The sequence below is a fragment of the Cydia fagiglandana genome, chromosome 16 (genome assembly GCF_963556715.1).
Source record: "Cydia fagiglandana chromosome 16, ilCydFagi1.1, whole genome shotgun sequence".
Taxonomy (NCBI): Eukaryota; Metazoa; Arthropoda; class Insecta; order Lepidoptera; family Tortricidae; genus Cydia; species Cydia fagiglandana.
Genome location: NC_085947.1, coordinates 1,344,977 through 1,362,170, shown reverse-complemented (window position 1 = coordinate 1,362,170; position 17,194 = coordinate 1,344,977). Strand labels below are relative to the sequence as shown.

Here is a 17,194-nt window from a genome sequence, read left to right as displayed (position 1 = left end):
GACTGATTGAATGATAAATTTTAATGTAAATAGACTTGATGTCCTATTTCATAGTTAATACTGTATAACTCATAATATTAAATAATGAAAATACTTATATGTAGCTCAACTTTTTTAGTTCTTTCTGCTTTCAGATATAGGAAAACAGTAAAACGTGAAAAATCTTTCCTGAACTTTTAATTTTAGCTTTACATTGTACTTATCACTGATTTTGTAAAGAAAAATCTGTCGCAAAAATCACTATGTACCTATAAAATAATTACAGTATACGTAAACTCTAAGAACCACGTGGAATTACGTAGTTACGGAATTACCACACAGTGTCTAAACAATTTTCGCCACTTTAAGCAGTCGGTAGTAAAACATAATTACACTTAATGGATTTTTAAGAGCTTTTCTAGAAACCTCGACTTAGAAATTTGGAGAAAAGGTTAAAATGTAGGTACAATTACGTAGTATGACTAGCATTTTTAGTAGCAGCATCGATAGATGAGTGAAGTGTATCGTTAATTAATCTCTTTATTACACCTGATAATGATCTGTTTGTTAAATGTTAAATGAAAGCGATAGAGGATGATAAGCACCAAAACACTATTACATTTTAAAAATTAGTACATATATTATGAAGAAGGGAATTGCATTAGTCTCTGTGTAAATCAAATCAATTAAGTAGGTACAAATGAATGGACCCGGGTATGTCCTTAAACGACGTCCAAGACCACCGGTGGACGGGCAGTAGCGTCCCTCAAATTCGGTGTACTCGACTGCGATCGCCAACCCGCCTGCCAAGCGTGGCGATTATGGCATTCACCCCCCAAAAAAGGAGGAGGCCTATGTTCAGCAGTGGACGTCTTATGGCTGAGATGATGATGATGATGATGATGATGATGAAATGAATGAACAGACAACAGACATCTAAGCAAAATCAATAAATCTACCTATTTAAAAAATTTTTGGTTTAGATTAAGGTCTATAATAAACACAAATATTTCCTACTTCTTCTTCTTCCTGGCGTTATCCCGGCATTTTGCCACGGCTCCCGCCTGGGGTCCGCTTGACAACTAATCCCATGATTCGACGTAGGCACTAGTTTTTACGAAAGCGACTGCCATCTGACCTTCCAACCCAGAGGGGAAACTAGGCCTTATTGGGATTAGTCCGGTTTCCTCACGATGTTTTCCTTCACCGAAAAGCGACTGGCAAATATCAAATGATATTTCGTACATAAGTTTCGAAAAACTCATTGGTACGAGCCGGGGTTTGAACCCGCGACCTCCGGATTGAAAGTCGCACGCTCTTACCGCTAGACCACCAGCGCTTAAACACAAATATTTCCTACGACGCTGAATATAAAGCCCTTTCAAGATTCAATAGTTTCACAGATGTATAAAAAAATGTCTTCACCCGATCAACTTCTAGCCTTTTGTTGACTATGCACACTGAGAGAAAAGTACAACAAAAACACACTTAGAATTACAAAAATAAACTTAATCCGGGGACAAGGAGAGTTAACTAATAGGAACAAATTGACTTTTGCAATTTCTATTAGTTCTTGCAATTTCTATTATCTGTTTGTTGAAATTATATTTGGGATTAACTGATCTGTTTGTAGAAATAAATAAACTTTACAGAAATAGTGAAACGTCCATAGTTATTACTAAAACTTCATTTTTTCCCCCAGTACAGAACTGTTTTTTAATTCCTGGTGATGATTTTTCTCTCAGTGTATGTATGTGTCATCTTGCCAAATGTTCTTAGGTCAGTTTTAACACTTAAAAATTAGTTTTCCATAAATCATAATACAGATCCAATCTTTATTATGGCTTTTGAATCAATCAGAGGATAGAGTCGAAAATTGGTAGACCACTTTCTTGGCTGACCGTACTAATATTTGTTATAGCTGCCCTGTCTCCTATTTTTAGGGTTCCGTACCCAAAGGGTAAAACGGGACCCTATTACTAAGACTTCGCTGTCCGTCCGTCCGTCCATCCGTCCGTCCGTCTGTCACCAGGCTGTATCTCACGAACCGTGATAGCTAGACAGTTGAAATTTTCACAGATGATGTATTTCTGTTGCCGCTATAACAACAAATACTAAAAACAGAATAAAATAAAGATTTAAGTGGGGCTCCCATACAGCAAACGTGATTTTTGACCAAAGTTAAGCAACGTCGGGCGTGGTCAGTACTTGGATGGGTAACCGTTTTCTTTTTCCATTTTTTCCGTTTTTTTTGCTTTATGGTACGGAACCCTTCGTGCGCGAGTCCGACTCGCACTTGCCCGGTTTTTTTCCATCCGCTTCCGAGTTTTCTTCCAATCGATTGTTTTATCTAGCGATGTTAAGTGTTAAATCTGCCAGTCCGCGTAACCAAGATGCCAATCGCTTACGCTCCGTAGCGATCGAAACGCAACTGTCACTGTCGCGCTAATATGGAAGAGTGATAGAGAGACATAATGCTTTTCGTTGTCGAAGCGATAGCGATTGTAATCTTGGCTAGGCCGGCAGTTGCCCTATCGCTATCACGCGATAACCAAATCCATTATATACTCACAGACGCGACAATAGACAAAAAGTCTGTCACTTATCGATCTCATTGCTAAGACGCCAAGCGTGAGAGCCATTGTCAAAATTTTATGCCGAGGTCGGTCATATCAGACAATGGCCGTTTGTAATTAGACACGCAAGGTTAATTAGTTGAAAACTTTGACTTCACACATATACGGAACTTATTGGGATGATGTTTCCTAGTCTCTGGCTAAGATAAGGTCTGTGTGTTGTGTGGAAATGTCTTGAATTCCTTTATATTTATTATTATCAGACATTTGACTGGTTTGACCCTCTGGGTTGGAAGGTCAGATGGCAGTCGCTTTCGTATAAACTAGTGCCTACGTCAATTCTCGGGATTAGTTGTCAAGCGGACTCCAAGCTCCCATGAGCCGTGGTAAAAGCCGGGACAACGCGATGAAGATGATCATTATCAGACATTTGAGACTTAGTACGTATGTGCAAGCTAAGGAAACTTCACAAATAATAAAGAATGTTTCCGAAAGGGAAACTTTATTCGAAAATTTTGCATTTTGGAATTTTATTGCCTTCGTAACCTTTAGCATTAGCTAGCGTATTCTGTCTGTTATTACACGAGTTGGTACTTAAGGTATTTTAGACCTTATTTTCGTTGCATTATGGTACATATATACATATATGATTAGTCAATTAACTATATTTTCATATATGATTAATATTTATTTAATTTTATTATAATTAACCATGTGAAGGATGGTACTAACAGTGCTCTTTCGTTGTTTCAGGAACACTCGCAGCAGCTGTTGGAGCATCTCACAGAGTCAGAGAAGATATTCCTATTCGGTGCCAATCACAATGGTAAGCAGTTCCAAACACTTAAAAGTCATACAAACATTCTCAGGCACTGGTCCCACCGCGAGCTAGTAAGCTATGAGCTATCGGCTATAAACACGAACAAAAGATAAGCACTCCCGTGTAAATAAAAGAGACACGGCGATATTTATAGTTACTCGCCCAGCGGTGAGCTATAAATATCGCCGTCTCTTTTATTTACACGGGAGTGCTTATCTTTTGTTCGTGTTTATAGCCGATAGCTCATAGCTTACTAGCTCGCGGTGGGACCAGTGCCTCAAGCAGAAATTCGTATCTTGCTCTTGAAATTTGTATCGCGAAACCAATAATCTTGTGATGATTTACCTTGGTTCCTATACTTCCTATTCAAATTTCTTCTAAATCGGTTCAGCGGTTTAAGCGTGACACACAGACACAACACACAGAGTTACTTTCGCATTAGAAATATCAGTAAGGATGGTTCTGTTACCTCATGGTTCAGTTCACCTTAGTCTACCCTACTGTTCCTTTATCTATGCCTAAAAAAATTAAACTTCTTTAACAGATGCTCAATTCGAGATCGTCCACCACCACAAGCGCTCACCCCTCCTCCAGCACCTGGAGCTCACGCCGGCGCGACACCTCCTCGACCCTCAGTTCCTCGTGATGAGGAGATGGGCGAACGGAACGGAGGCGGTGGGGCATGAGGATGAGGAGTGCTGGTACAGGAGTGAGAGTGCTGCGTTGTTTGTGTGTGATGATGTGGTGAGTATAAAATGAATAGCTGAATAACATCTATCAAGTAATGCAGCAAAGGTTCGTTTGACTCCCTGCGTAGACAGTAGACACGTAATAAAATGCGATTTTGTTGCTTACGTTGTGGTCCAAGCGATGTCTGACATGATTCCATAGTTTCCACACACTACAACTGATATGTGCACGCGTGCACACCTGTGTCTAACAAAGCTGGAATCCGGGGCCGTTTTGTGTTACGCATTTAGTGTGTATTCGCCTTAATCGATATCGAAACTTGATGCTAGAGGATTAATTCGACCTCTAACAAATTTTATTGAAATGTAATATTGAAAAAAAAACCGAGTATCACTCTTTATTAGCGTACAAACGCCTTGGATAAAACAGATTTTGCATTATAATATTTTAAACTTTCGCGTTTTGAATACATATTAACCTGTAACCTGTTTAACCTGTGTCGAAACGTCGGTAAATAAAGGTAATTGAATATAATTCGCGTTAGACCCGTCTATAATGTGAGTTAATATAGATTTTGCATTCTCCTTCTTTGCACGCAATAAGTAATAAACCTAACAAATATATTATATTTTTCAGAGAGGTGTAGTCAAATCCAATGATAGTTACTATTTAATTCATCCACTACCAGAAAGGTTTCACGAGAAAGACTCAAAAACGCACGTCATAGTCAAACGCACTGACGATTCTAATAAAGAAGACTCTTGCATAGAAAAAGATAGTCTCAACACAATCGTCGCTCCAGAACCAGCCAAAACATGGACAAAGCACAGGAGAAAAAGAGAAACAGCCACAAGAAAAACCCTAGAGGAATTCAAACTAGACTTAAATCATAGAAACAAGACTATAGGAGCGTTCATAAACAAACTAATCCCAAAAACAGAGAAGCAAACAGAAAGGCAAAAGAGGGCTGTGTTACCAGCAGTGTTCGTTGAAACTGCTGTGTTTATAGACAGAGATTTGTACAAGCACATGACTGTGAATTTTCCTAAGGATACAGAGAGGGAGTTAGTCAGATTTGTTCTAGCTATGATAAATGCTGTACAGTTATTATACCATGATCCTTCTTTAGGTAGACCAGTGAATTTTATACTCAAAAGACTGGAGATTCTTCATGAGGATCCATCGAATTTGAAGAGGCCGCATGATATAGACAGGTTTTTGAGTAATTTCTGTACGTGGCAGAGGCTGGAGAATCCGCCGGGGGATACGGATCCGTTGCATTGGGATCATGCATTGATATTGACTGGCTTGGATCTTTATGTAGTCAGTAAGAATGGGAAAGTCAGCAGTCAAGTTGTAGGTAAGCATTTTAATTTTAGTGTAGATTTTTTAAAATATTACAAGCAAATCAAATCTTCCTCTCAATTCGTAAACCTACATAAAATAAATGAAGTGCTTACTGTCATTGCTGCTCGTGGGTGTCTAAAACCTATTACCCAAAGATTTATTAAGATCTTATATAGATGTAGGTTTTCGATTAACCTTCATAATACAGAGGTAATTTTTTTTTATTTAGGAAATAAATGTAAATCGGTATTATTTTTAGGTTTAGCACCAGTTGCTGGAATGTGCACGGTCACTAGCAGTTGCACTGTCAACGAAGGAAGACATTTTGAAAGCGTTTACGTTGTTGCTCATGAAATTGGACACAAGTAAGCAACTTATTTTTATTTATATGAGCCTAGTGTCCCACTGCTGGGCAAAGACCTCCCGGATCCTCCCTTTCCACGTATCCCGGTCTTGACCCTTCTCCCACCAGTTCCTGTCAATGGCGCAGGAATCATCTCAGTCATCTCACCAACGCCGTCGAGGTTTGCCGCGACCTCGGTTTCGAATTTGTGAGGCCCAATTGGTGGTTAATTTAGCTCACAAGTCATCTGGCATGACTTATACTTACTCCACTAAGGTCCACCGATGGGCAGTTAACAGTATGTGCGAAGGTACCCACCAAGCTACATGTTTTTATTATGATTTCAGTCTCGGAATGCGTCACGATGGCCCACTAGCAGACAACGGCTGCGATCCCAGTGCCTACATCATGAGCCCAACGTTGGGCAGCGGCAAGATCACTTGGTCACAGTGCAGCAAAAACTACCTTCAGAAGTTTCTTGAGTAAGTTCAATGCTTCAGTTACCACAAAACGAGCACCATCTACTTCAGCGGACACATTTACGAATGATTTTGCGTAAATTTTTTTTTTTTTTTAAATCATTATTCTTTGTCTATGCTTCGGTTTCAATACCTCTCGCTTCAGACAACTGCTGTTAAAATAATGATGATATAGTTCGTTTTCTAGCATTGGGAAAAAGGTAAATAATCATGACGTCTCTTTTTATTGGAAAAAACTTAAAAAAAAAATAAGTCACGGCAAATATGTAACATTTATGAATCATATACGATTATTTACATTCTTTTGCTTTCATAAGTAAAAGTTACTGATTTTTAAGAAGTGTTTTTTTATTAAAAGACACGTCAAGATCGCGTAGTCTTTGTCTAATGCTAAAAAAAGAAATATAGGTAACATATGGCAAGGAGGACAACTAGCTGTTTTGTGGGTCACTGTTGGTATTTTTTTGGGAATAACTATAAGCACCTACATCAAATAGAAGAGGCAGATATAATTGACCAAAATTGATTTTTATTCCAGCACCGTGCAATCTCGTTGCCTCCTCGACCATGGCAATTCGGCTGGACAGTTGGACCACAGTGCTGAAGGCATATTGCCAGGAGAGAGATTCGATGCTGATCAGCAATGTAAGTTTCTAATTACACAAATATATATGGCTACTAAGATGCTAAGCCACTTTTGAAGTCACCGATCCTAAAGAGTAACTTTTAAAGTATCCTTACACTCACATTGGCCACCTGATAAATTTATTTTCAATTATTTTAGCTCTCAAAGAATTCGTACCCGTACATTTTGCCTGTCATCATTTAAAATGTGTTATGAATCTCTCGAAAGAGCCAAATTTTTTGAATATTGTGTTACTTTGTACTGATTTCGGTTGAACATGTTATTCTTTGTAAGATTTCAAGGACTATAAGAGTGACATTCCATTTCTAACTGCAGCTGCAATACTGTTCATTTTACTATGGAAATTGACAATGACAGCGACGCGTTTCCATAGTAAAATGAACAGTATTGCAGCTGCAGTTGGAAATGGAATGTCACTTTTAGATATGGGAATAAAATATAGTATTAAGCGAGTTAGAATAAAATAAAGTCAAATCATAAATACGAGTAAGAGTCAAATATTCTTGGAGCCCTTTGCACTGCCTCATACAAAATGGCTGCAATATGTGATCCAAACCAATACTACAACTTTTCTTGGAATACGCTATCGGCAAACCCTAAACCCTAGGCAAGTATAGTCGCACCAATAAAAGTCTGCAGCGGATTTGATAGCCCACGCAGTGTATAAGTGTTATTTATACGTCATAATTTCATAGAGGTTTGACGTTTAAAATGACACTTGCACTCCGTGGGCTATCAAAATCGCTGCAGACTTTTTACGGTCTAACTCTACTTAACTTGGACCCAGAAAAGCTACAAATTACTGTAAATGACCGTTGTTAATTAGTAAATAAATTGATTAGTCGCTACTTTGCCTTACGCAAGAGCATGAAAGTGTTTGTCAAATCGAACCGTGAAATTTTCTAAATTTAATTAGATTATAAGCGTTGCTTATTTTCTTTGACCGCGTAATATTACGTAATAAAGCCAATATTTTCTTTTTATTTGACTACGGCAAGGCCAAAAGAAAGGGTTAAAGCGTGGTGAAGGTCACGATTTCTAACCCCAGCTTGTACCAGTGACTTTCTTGAAACTTATGTACCTACGAAATATTTTATACAAACATCATAAGGAAAACGAACTAGTTCCAATAAGGCCTAGTTTCCCGGGTTGGAAGGTCAGAAGGCAATTGTTTTTTTAAAAGCTAGTAGGTACGACCTACCTACGTACCTACGTGTTCCAATTCATGGGATTAAATTTCCAATTGGGCGTTTTCAGAAATAAATATCGAAAACCCGATTCTCACAGATCCCGGTGTTTTTGGGTTCTTTTAACTCAGAATCACTAGCATATTCAATTCTGATGATAAAATAAAATGTCCCAAAATATTGTATGAAAATTGTACATACATCACGCACATACAAGTGAAAATTTTTTTCATACTAAAACGTGACGTAATGGAATTGACATTTTGGGACATCTTTTTTTTAATGGTTGGATGGAGAATGCTGTCGATTCTGAGTAGAATGAGCCCATGAACGTCCAGTGGCCTATTTTATAAAGCTACAAGTTACAATTTACAAGCGGAAGTCTCTTTCTAACCCTATGTGTTAGAACGAGACTTCCGCTTGTAAATTGTAACTTGTAGCTTTATAAAATAGGCCACTGATGTGAAAGAATCAGGTTTTCAATATTTATTTCTGAAAACGCCCAATTATGGGTGATAATTTTTTAACCGACTTCTATTACATGTACATTCCAGGCATGTTAAAATATGGCCGCGGCAGCCGCCACTCCGGTGCGCAAAGTTTGGAGGATATCTGCAGAGACTTACATTGTCAACGGGAGCGGTATACCTGGACCTCGCATCCGGCATTGGAGGGAACCAAGTGTGGAGAAGATATGGTAAGTTAGCTTCATAAAGTTTGTTTTTTGAGCGGTTTAACAACCACCGTGTAAATGTGACAGTGGACCGACGCCTTTGATGTTTGCGTGCCGTCACAGCATATGAACACAGCAGGGCTGTCAGACTTTTACACAACTGCCCAATGACTTACACTTGACTTATTATAAGACACGCTAGCTCTGTAAATAGTACCGATCTGCTAACAATGGCTATGTATGCAGTTCGGGTGCGCGCGACGCCTCGCCCCTCGCACGCCGCATATTGCCCTGTCTAGACGGCTTCGATGAATGACGGTATTGTTTTATAGACTGTGCCAGTTAGGGAATGCTCCCGGTACTGAGTTTGTAAGGCGAGAACCGGGATTTCCCGGTTCCGGTACTGTGTTTGTATAGAAAACCGGTACCGGGAGCACTCCCTAGTGCCAGTACCGTGCGTGAGAAAAGCTTATACACTGCGTAGAACTGCGTTATATAGAAACATTGCTGTTTCCATTTACATATTTTGACACTTTTCGCACGTTACTGCATGCCTTTACTTCGGCGTAGACCTCCAAGCTCCAATATTGTTGTATAGCTACGAGTATGTAAGGTGTGCAATAAAGAGTATTGAATTGTTTTCAGTACTGTCGCGGCGGAGAGTGCGTAGAACGTGCAGGCGTGGCCCGCCGAGGTCAATGGACGCGCTGGTCGGCCTGGTCGGAGTGTGCATCCGCCTGCCTGCTGACGGATTCCCATGCTCCGGCGGCTACAGGCGTCGCCGTCGCCAACAGGCGGTGCCAGCGACCAAGGTCAACTCTCTCTCTCTCTCTGTATCGCGCTCTCTCTGTCTAGTCTAACTGGTCGGAGTGTGCGTCCGCCTGTCTGGTGACGGATTCCCGTGCTCCGGCGGCTACAGGCGTCGCCTTCGCCAACAGGCGGTGCCAGCGACCCAGGTCAACTCTCTCCCTGTATAGTGCTGTCTCTCTCTTGTTACTATCCATCCAACTGCTGGTCGGCCTGGTCGGAGTGTGCGTCCGCCTGCCTGCTGACGGACTCCCATGCTCCGGCGGCTACCGGCGTCGCCGTCGCCAACAGGCGGTGCCAGCGACCCAGGTAGACAAATCTCTGACACATCTATCCATCCTTTCATCCAAACTTCTATTATCAAATCAACCAAATATCCATCTAGATCTACCCGTTTCATAATCCATCCATCCATTCGCGCTGGTCTAATAGGTTCTGCTAGCGACCCAAACTCCGTAGACAACATGCCAATCGCTAACGTTCCGTAGCGAACGAAACGCAACTGTCACTGTCACACAAATATGGAAGAGTGATAAAGAGACACAAAGCGATTCGATGGCGAAGCGCAAGCGATTGTCACCTCGGCTAGGCCGCCAGGTCAGCTCTATCTCACTCTGTATCGCGCTGTATCTTTCTGGTCCTGGTCAAGGTGTGCGTCCGCCCGCCTGTTGATGGACTCGCTCGCCCCAGCAGCTACATACAGGCGTCGCCGTCGCTAACAGGCACCAAGGTAGGCTCCATTATCCATCCATCATCTATACATCCATCCATCCATGTGCTCTGTCCAAGTGCAGGGGCTAACAACTCTGTCTCCGTCTGATATTACGCTGGATGGGCTGATCAGACTGCATATGCTGCAATCCTCACGCCAGCTCTTTAAGTCTAGTGCAGCCGTGGGCACTGGATGCACTGGCCGGAGTCTACCATATCCATCATTTGACATTTCTCTTTAAATGTCTATCATACAATCTCAAAACCTGGATGACCTCTACTTTGTACTCATCACTTTCCGTGGCCAACAAGCATTTGCCAAATAATAAGCGATCACAGTCTTGTTTGAAAAAGTGTTGTCACTAGAGCGAGTAATAAAAGTTCAAGATTTTTAGGATACCTCTCTTTAATAATTTCTTTATTTCAGGCATGACAACGGGAACAGCTATTGTTCCGGCCATGATAAGAAATACCAATCATGTCACGCCCAGCAGGTCAGTAAAAATATATGTATTTTAGGACCAAGATTCGTGATATACAAACACATTAATGTACTAACCGGGATTCGAACCCCGGTCCTGCTTCGTATAGGCAGGGTCTCTATCGACTATAAACCGATCGCTTAATGAGTCCTCGCCTGCGCGGTACAGCGCCCGCACCTTCCCCGCCGCTCTTATCGTCCTACCCCGTCGCCCCCGTACCGCGCAGGCGAGTCGGTCTATAGGCTAGGAGGCCGTTTTTCGGACTCAAGTAACCGCTTTGTAAGCCGCACTTCTAGGCCACTTGCACTCGATTTCCATTCAACCTGAAGCCGTTTTTAATGCTTTTAAGTGTATGATATTGTCTGCAGTGCCACAACGTGCCTCCAATGACTGTCCGGGAGTTTGCTGACCAGATCTGCCGGCGGGCGAGAGAAGTGGACCCTGATCTCATTGGAACTGGTCTCCAGAGGATAGACACGGAAGGTAATTCAAACACCAAATCATATTATTGCCCGGTATTGTCAAAGAACTAGAATAACTATAGAAGACTGACTTGAGCTCAGGGCTATAACCGCGAAAATCGAAGCTCGCAAATTGCGGGCATTTTTCTCTGCCAGTCTTATTACGCCTTCATTGGAGTAAAAGAGAAAGATCCCCGCAATTTTGCGGATTTCGGTTTTCGCGGTAGCCCCTCTGTCTGACCTTACGGCTACTGACAGCTTTAGTACGACAGCGGCCTTCTGTCATAACATGTCAGCCCATATTAAAATATAAATTCAGAAAACCACATAAAATGCCTATAAAATGCCTTCTTGTGCGGTAAAATGGCGCCGCAACAATTCAATAAAACACAAGAAAAATATGGGGTTAATTATGATGATGTGGGATATTTTATGTCATAAATAGTTATAACTCATCCGTTTGGTATGTCATTGACAGTAGACGATTTCTTTAGACGATTTCTCCATGACCAGGTCCATGGCAGTATTGGGAGTACAGCAATGATTATGAACTGCCAAACAAATATCCTACAAACCCACAACAACATTAACCTTTTGGACGCCAATGACTGATATATCCGCACCGCAGGTCCAACGCCAAAGACGGATTAATCGGCCATAGACCTAGAGCAACATAGACCTACGTAGGGGAAGACCGGGTAATGGGAGTCAGCGGGTAATGGTGGTCACCCACACATCTCCAAAACTACAAACACTAGAAATACGTTTACGGGCGTTCCCGCCCCCCTCTGGCCCCGCGCTAGCGCTGCGACAGCGCCGCGCCAGTATGGCGACGGCATCGGGATTAAGAGGTGTGTTTTGTTTTTGCGGCTCGCCGATGTAAATTTTTACGTACGCAAAATAGACGGTAAGTACTATAATTATTGATGTACTTATATGTGACTTTTTTATGTCTTTACTTGTGCATTAAGTGTACCGATTTCATAGTTAAATCTCGCGTGCTGTTAACACGTATCATGTGTTTATTTTTTTTTCTTCATAAAATACTTGTGGGTAATGAGGATCAGGTGACCCCCATTGCCCGCAATGTAAAAGGTATAATATAATTTGTTATTTTGGTTTCAGATGCCGAAAGTACGAGTCAGAACTACCACAAAAGCTTCCTGGTCTTCTGACACATTGGAAAAAGCAGTGAAACTTATAGAAGAAGATGGATTTTTGTATGATCCTCATTACCCGCAAGGTGACCACAATAGCCCATACCTCTGTGCAATGGGAGTCAAAACAGTTAATTTTTGTAACTTTCATATTTGCCAAAGATGATTAGTAATGTGACGATTATTGATCTCAAATAATAGTCAATTAAGTAGATTTTGTTATGAGGCGGTTGCAATAAAGATTTCGTTTCATTTTATTTTTTTATTTTAATTCTTGCTTAAGTGATCCCCATTACCCCTTTCTACCCTACGTGCATGTGCATAAAGTTCAATTTTAGTTTTGACACTTCGGCGTCCGAGTGACAGCTTTTGTGTTTGACACGGGGTATAATCAATTGTTATTTCCCTACTTGACGATCATAATATAAATTCGTATAGATTTGTGTAAAATAATTTATATTGTAATTTAATATTATGAAATAAATGAATCTAATCGAATCTAATCGAAAAGGTTAAAATAATGATCGTCATTCCTTTGTTTTAGATGTCAGCAGCGCTTGCGCCGTTTGGTGCGACACCCGCGGCGGCGGTTACAAGTCCCGCGGCTGGACCCTGCCAGACGGAACCGCGTGCTCCACTATGTCACCGATGTTTTGTATCTCAGGAGTTTGTCAGGTAACAGATTATCCAGGCGTGGCTCACTCCGCGATTTCGTCGCTTTGCTACAGGTAGCAAGTACATCCGTTCCACACCAATTTTGGTGGCTAGCCATAAGCCGCGCGTGGCGCTGTCGCCACCTAGCGGCCATATCTGTCCTGATCGTAACAGACGAGTTTTGTTAGAGAATGAGTCTTCTGTACCTAGTACTATCTGTGACTATATTAACTTATCAAACTCCTTTGCAGAAATTCACCTGCAACGCAAATACCGACACGGAGTTCTCTCTCCGTCCGGGTGACTGCGAATGGGAGGCGCTTCAACTGCAGACCGCCGCACCGCAACAATCCACATCATCGTACGTAAATATTTATTGCCCATCGTTATTTTTGGAAGTCCCAATAAGGCCTAGTTTCCTGTGGCCTGTGGTCGTGCACGCAAGTTGTATCAACCCTTATAATTGCTCGGAGCAATGCTGAGCTGAACGGAACCGAGTTTGCCCGAAGGGAGTTTACCCTGCCTACGTTGTGGATTCTGTGTTGTGAATTATTTTTATGTTTCTTTTATTTCTAGAACAAAAACATCATCAACATGGCGACGAGCCGTGGGTTCTCAATGGCGTCCGTCAAGCGGTTGCCATTACCACTGCATCGCTCCAGGAACTGGTGTCAGATTAGTCCGGGCTGCTCGAACTACCAGCATACAGCTCTGCCGTCCAGACAGCGCACGGGCTGATTTGGTAAACACCCAGTAGTTTTACAACTTATCAAAATGGCGCCGCGCAGTGGGTTCTCAATGGCGTCCGTCAAGCGGTTGCCACTACCACTGCATTGCTCCAGGAACTAGTGTCAGATTAGTCCGGGCCGCTCGAACTACTAGTATACAGCTCTGCCGACCCGACTCCGCAAGAGCTGACTTGGTAAACACCCAGTAGTTTAAAAAAATCATCAACATTTCAAGACAACAACAGCATGTTTAAAAACGTCATCAACATGGCGCCGCGCCGCAGTTGGTTCTCAATGGCGTCCGTCAAGCGGCTTGCGTCTTGTTCTACCTGCTCGAATTCTGTCAGCATATAGTTGTGTCAAAATGTACTCGAGTGGAGACCACGGACTAGCAAGCGCAGCGTAGGACGTCCACCCACAAGATGGACAGACGACCTTGTTAAGGTCGCCGGAAGACGCTGGATGCGGGTCGCTTCCAACCGGCACGTATGGAGGTCCAAGGGGGAGGCCTATGTTCAGCAGTGGACGTCTTATGGCTGAGATGATGATGATGATATAGTTTTGTCGAATTCCCAGCATATAGTTGTGTCGACCGCACAGCGCCCGTGTGGGGTGTCCCTTAAAGTTATTTTCTTGATAAGGCTTGCTTGACCATAAGGCTGCTGGACATGTCTGCCGCATGCACCCGGAAATGTGGGCCTAAATGGTTACCGAGTGGGACCCACAGAACACCGTAGATGGTGCAGGCCGAGGTGCAAGAGGACCAAAAAGGAGATGGCACAAAGGAAAGGAATAGGTGAACCATAGGGCCGATTGGAGGAAACGAGGGGAGGCAAGGTTTTAGTGTAAGTAAAAATGTGCAAGAAATATTTAAATCAGTTCCCGATAGCCGATTTCCGGGGTAATGCAATATTATTATGACATCAAGCTGGTCTAGCCTTAGTAACTGCTTAACTCTCAAACCAAGCAGAATTTCATGAGCTTTTTTTTTCAGGGATGCACTCAAAGAAAGTCTCCGTACCAGTACGCGACGATGGTGTGCACAAACTACAAGGAGAGAGTCAGAAGACTGTCAGGACTCGGCATGCAGATATCACCAGCACTTGGTTCGTTATATTCTCCATTGCTTTATGCTCCAAGTCCAAGTAACATCCTTTTTTTAACACGACGGTAACGAATTGGTACTCTACGCAGTATTTCCTTCTGCGATATTCTTTACCTGACGGATTTAAACAAGTCTATCAATTTGCCAAAAGTTCTGCTAGACTCTGACAGCTATAACTTTGCAAAAAAATTGGCAGTAAGAATGCATACATATCCCTATAATTGTTATACTTGTGGTCCAACTCTAAGTTTTGTTTCAATACAAAATGGTAGCAGTTTTCGCCTGTGGCTTCGGCTGACATCGTGACCACACCTTGCATATCTGCTCTCACATATGCTACAGTAAAATTTTGGCTGTTAAAAACTTGATGTCGACATGCTTAACCATTTAAACGCCAACCACACTTAGGCCCACTTGCACCATCCCACTAACCCGGGGTTAAGCGGTTAAACTGTTAACCTATTGTCAAATTGTACTGGTAACCATGGTAACTCCAGCTTTAACCAGTTAACCCCGGGTTAGTGGAATGGTGCAAGTGGGCCTTAAAGTCGTCGTTACTAAAGTTAGACCAAGACAAGTCTGCAACCATTTTGATAGCACACGCAGTGCAAGTATTATTTAAAACTTCAAACTTCTATGAAATTATGACGTATAAATAACACTTGCACTGCGTATGCTATCAAGATCGTTGCAGACTTTTCTTGGTCTAGTCGTGCCCACAGCGCCAAGGATAACTATAGGTGTTATGGCGGACGCTGTCAAAGTAACCCTCAGACTTTCAAGTAAGGTTTACATTAGCTCGCTTGCACCCGGGGCCTTGGCCTTGTTCAAGTGATGTTTGTGTATATGACATAAAGCGTTCAAAAGATTAAGGTGATGTTGTGGGATACTGACCAGTCAGTGCTAGTGCTAACCCACAGCCAAAACATCCTCCAGACTGAGCATAGTCGCGCTACCCCCTCTGCCACGCATACGGTAATTTTACTCCATGTTCGAGTCGAAAGTGTCTTCGTGTGACGTCCGTGTCTTTGAACGGACCAATCACGGCACGGGACTTCGCTCACCTCGTCCCGCGCACCCCCGCATTTTTGGCATCATCGGTTGCATGAAATAATTGCTCCAAACTCAGTCTAGATGATTCCTAGTGTATGTGCTAACCTAACTTAAACTGCTGCAAAAAATAACTACTAATACGTCACTCATGTCATTACAGAGGACCCCGATCGGCCCTGTCGAATAGCGTGCCAAGACGAACGCGTCTCGCATCGCTTCTACTTAGTGAACGGACACGAAGGCTGGTTCCCACTAGGAACGTCTTGTGGGAAAAACAACGCTTCATATTGCGTCAGCGGCAAGTGTTTGGTAAGTCTCAACCTAATGAAATATCTTCAACGCGAAATAAGTTTTTTAAAACTCGAAAAATCTGGGTTTTTAATGTACGGAAAACGGGCATGCGTACCGCGTAGTGCTCTTACTAGTTGGCTGTATTCTGCTGTCAGTCAAATACGTATGAAACTCAAACTCAAAGGGATAAGTTCGCCTTTGTTCTTCTTACTAATTGTATGTTATTTTTAATATGTATTTTTGTAAAGAGTTTACTACTACTATTTACTACGTATCAAATTAGGCGATTACCACTTTATACTTGACGAAAATAATTGCTTTCCAACCTTACATCGCGATTAACTATTTTTCCTTGTTTCTAGGAATTCGGCCCCGACAACACACCACTCTCCGAATCAGTCTTCACGCTCCCCCTCCTCAACCGTAACGCCACCGTATCCGTGTCGCGCTCGTCCCGTCACCGTCGCGACACAAGCTCCAATACGTACGGATCCGACAAGCGGCACGGACCCGACACGCAACGGCACGGATCCGACACGCAACGGCACGGATCCGACACGGAAAGGCACGGATCCGACACGGAGCGTGATAGAAGGAGCTTGCGGGCACGCGGTACTTTAACTACGACATTGGAGCAACATCATTTGGATGATATTATTGCAAGATTGAATTTGACTCGTGAGTATTTAATTTCTTTTCTTTTGTCGTTATGGATATTCTTAGCCTGCTTATCTACAAGTGAATATAATTATTTCAGCTGTACTCATTATTATAAATATATATATTCGGAAAGTGAAGAGTCGTGGAATCTATTGGGCCCCATAAATTCCACGACTCATCTCCAGAGCTCGGCGGCGGTGAGCTATTTTCCTTATAATATGACATAAGACATGTCAAATTATAAGGTAAATAGCTCACCCCCGCCGAGCTCTGCTCATCTCTTTCCGCACAGACTCTAAGCAACTTATGTCTTTAAATGTAATAAAAATACCTAGTTGGGTTAAG

General features: G+C 42.3%; 1 protein-coding gene and 1 long non-coding RNA gene across 2 annotated transcripts in view; both read left to right on the top strand.

Annotated features, from left to right (window-relative positions):
* Positions 1–17,194, top strand: part of LOC134671711 (A disintegrin and metalloproteinase with thrombospondin motifs 16-like) — a 78,187-nt gene that overhangs the window by 59,607 nt on the left and 1,386 nt on the right. Inside the window, exons 2-17 of the mRNA XM_063529543.1 lie at positions 3,309–3,381; positions 3,920–4,119; positions 4,702–5,425; positions 5,672–5,777; positions 6,103–6,237; positions 6,773–6,879; positions 8,622–8,764; positions 9,386–9,552; positions 10,686–10,752; positions 11,109–11,223; positions 12,903–13,033; positions 13,264–13,373; positions 13,589–13,754; positions 14,735–14,846; positions 16,059–16,207; positions 16,552–16,867. Coding sequence (XP_063385613.1) covers positions 3,309–3,381; positions 3,920–4,119; positions 4,702–5,425; positions 5,672–5,777; positions 6,103–6,237; positions 6,773–6,879; positions 8,622–8,764; positions 9,386–9,552; positions 10,686–10,752; positions 11,109–11,223; positions 12,903–13,033; positions 13,264–13,373; positions 13,589–13,754; positions 14,735–14,846; positions 16,059–16,207; positions 16,552–16,867 — 2,821 coding nt within the window. The remainder of the gene's footprint in view (positions 1–3,308; positions 3,382–3,919; positions 4,120–4,701; positions 5,426–5,671; positions 5,778–6,102; positions 6,238–6,772; positions 6,880–8,621; positions 8,765–9,385; positions 9,553–10,685; positions 10,753–11,108; positions 11,224–12,902; positions 13,034–13,263; positions 13,374–13,588; positions 13,755–14,734; positions 14,847–16,058; positions 16,208–16,551; positions 16,868–17,194) is intronic.
* LOC134671721 (uncharacterized) lies at positions 11,893–12,615 on the top strand. Its single transcript, XR_010099260.1, has 2 exons — positions 11,893–12,108; positions 12,327–12,615. It is a non-coding gene; the product is annotated as an uncharacterized LOC134671721 (long non-coding RNA).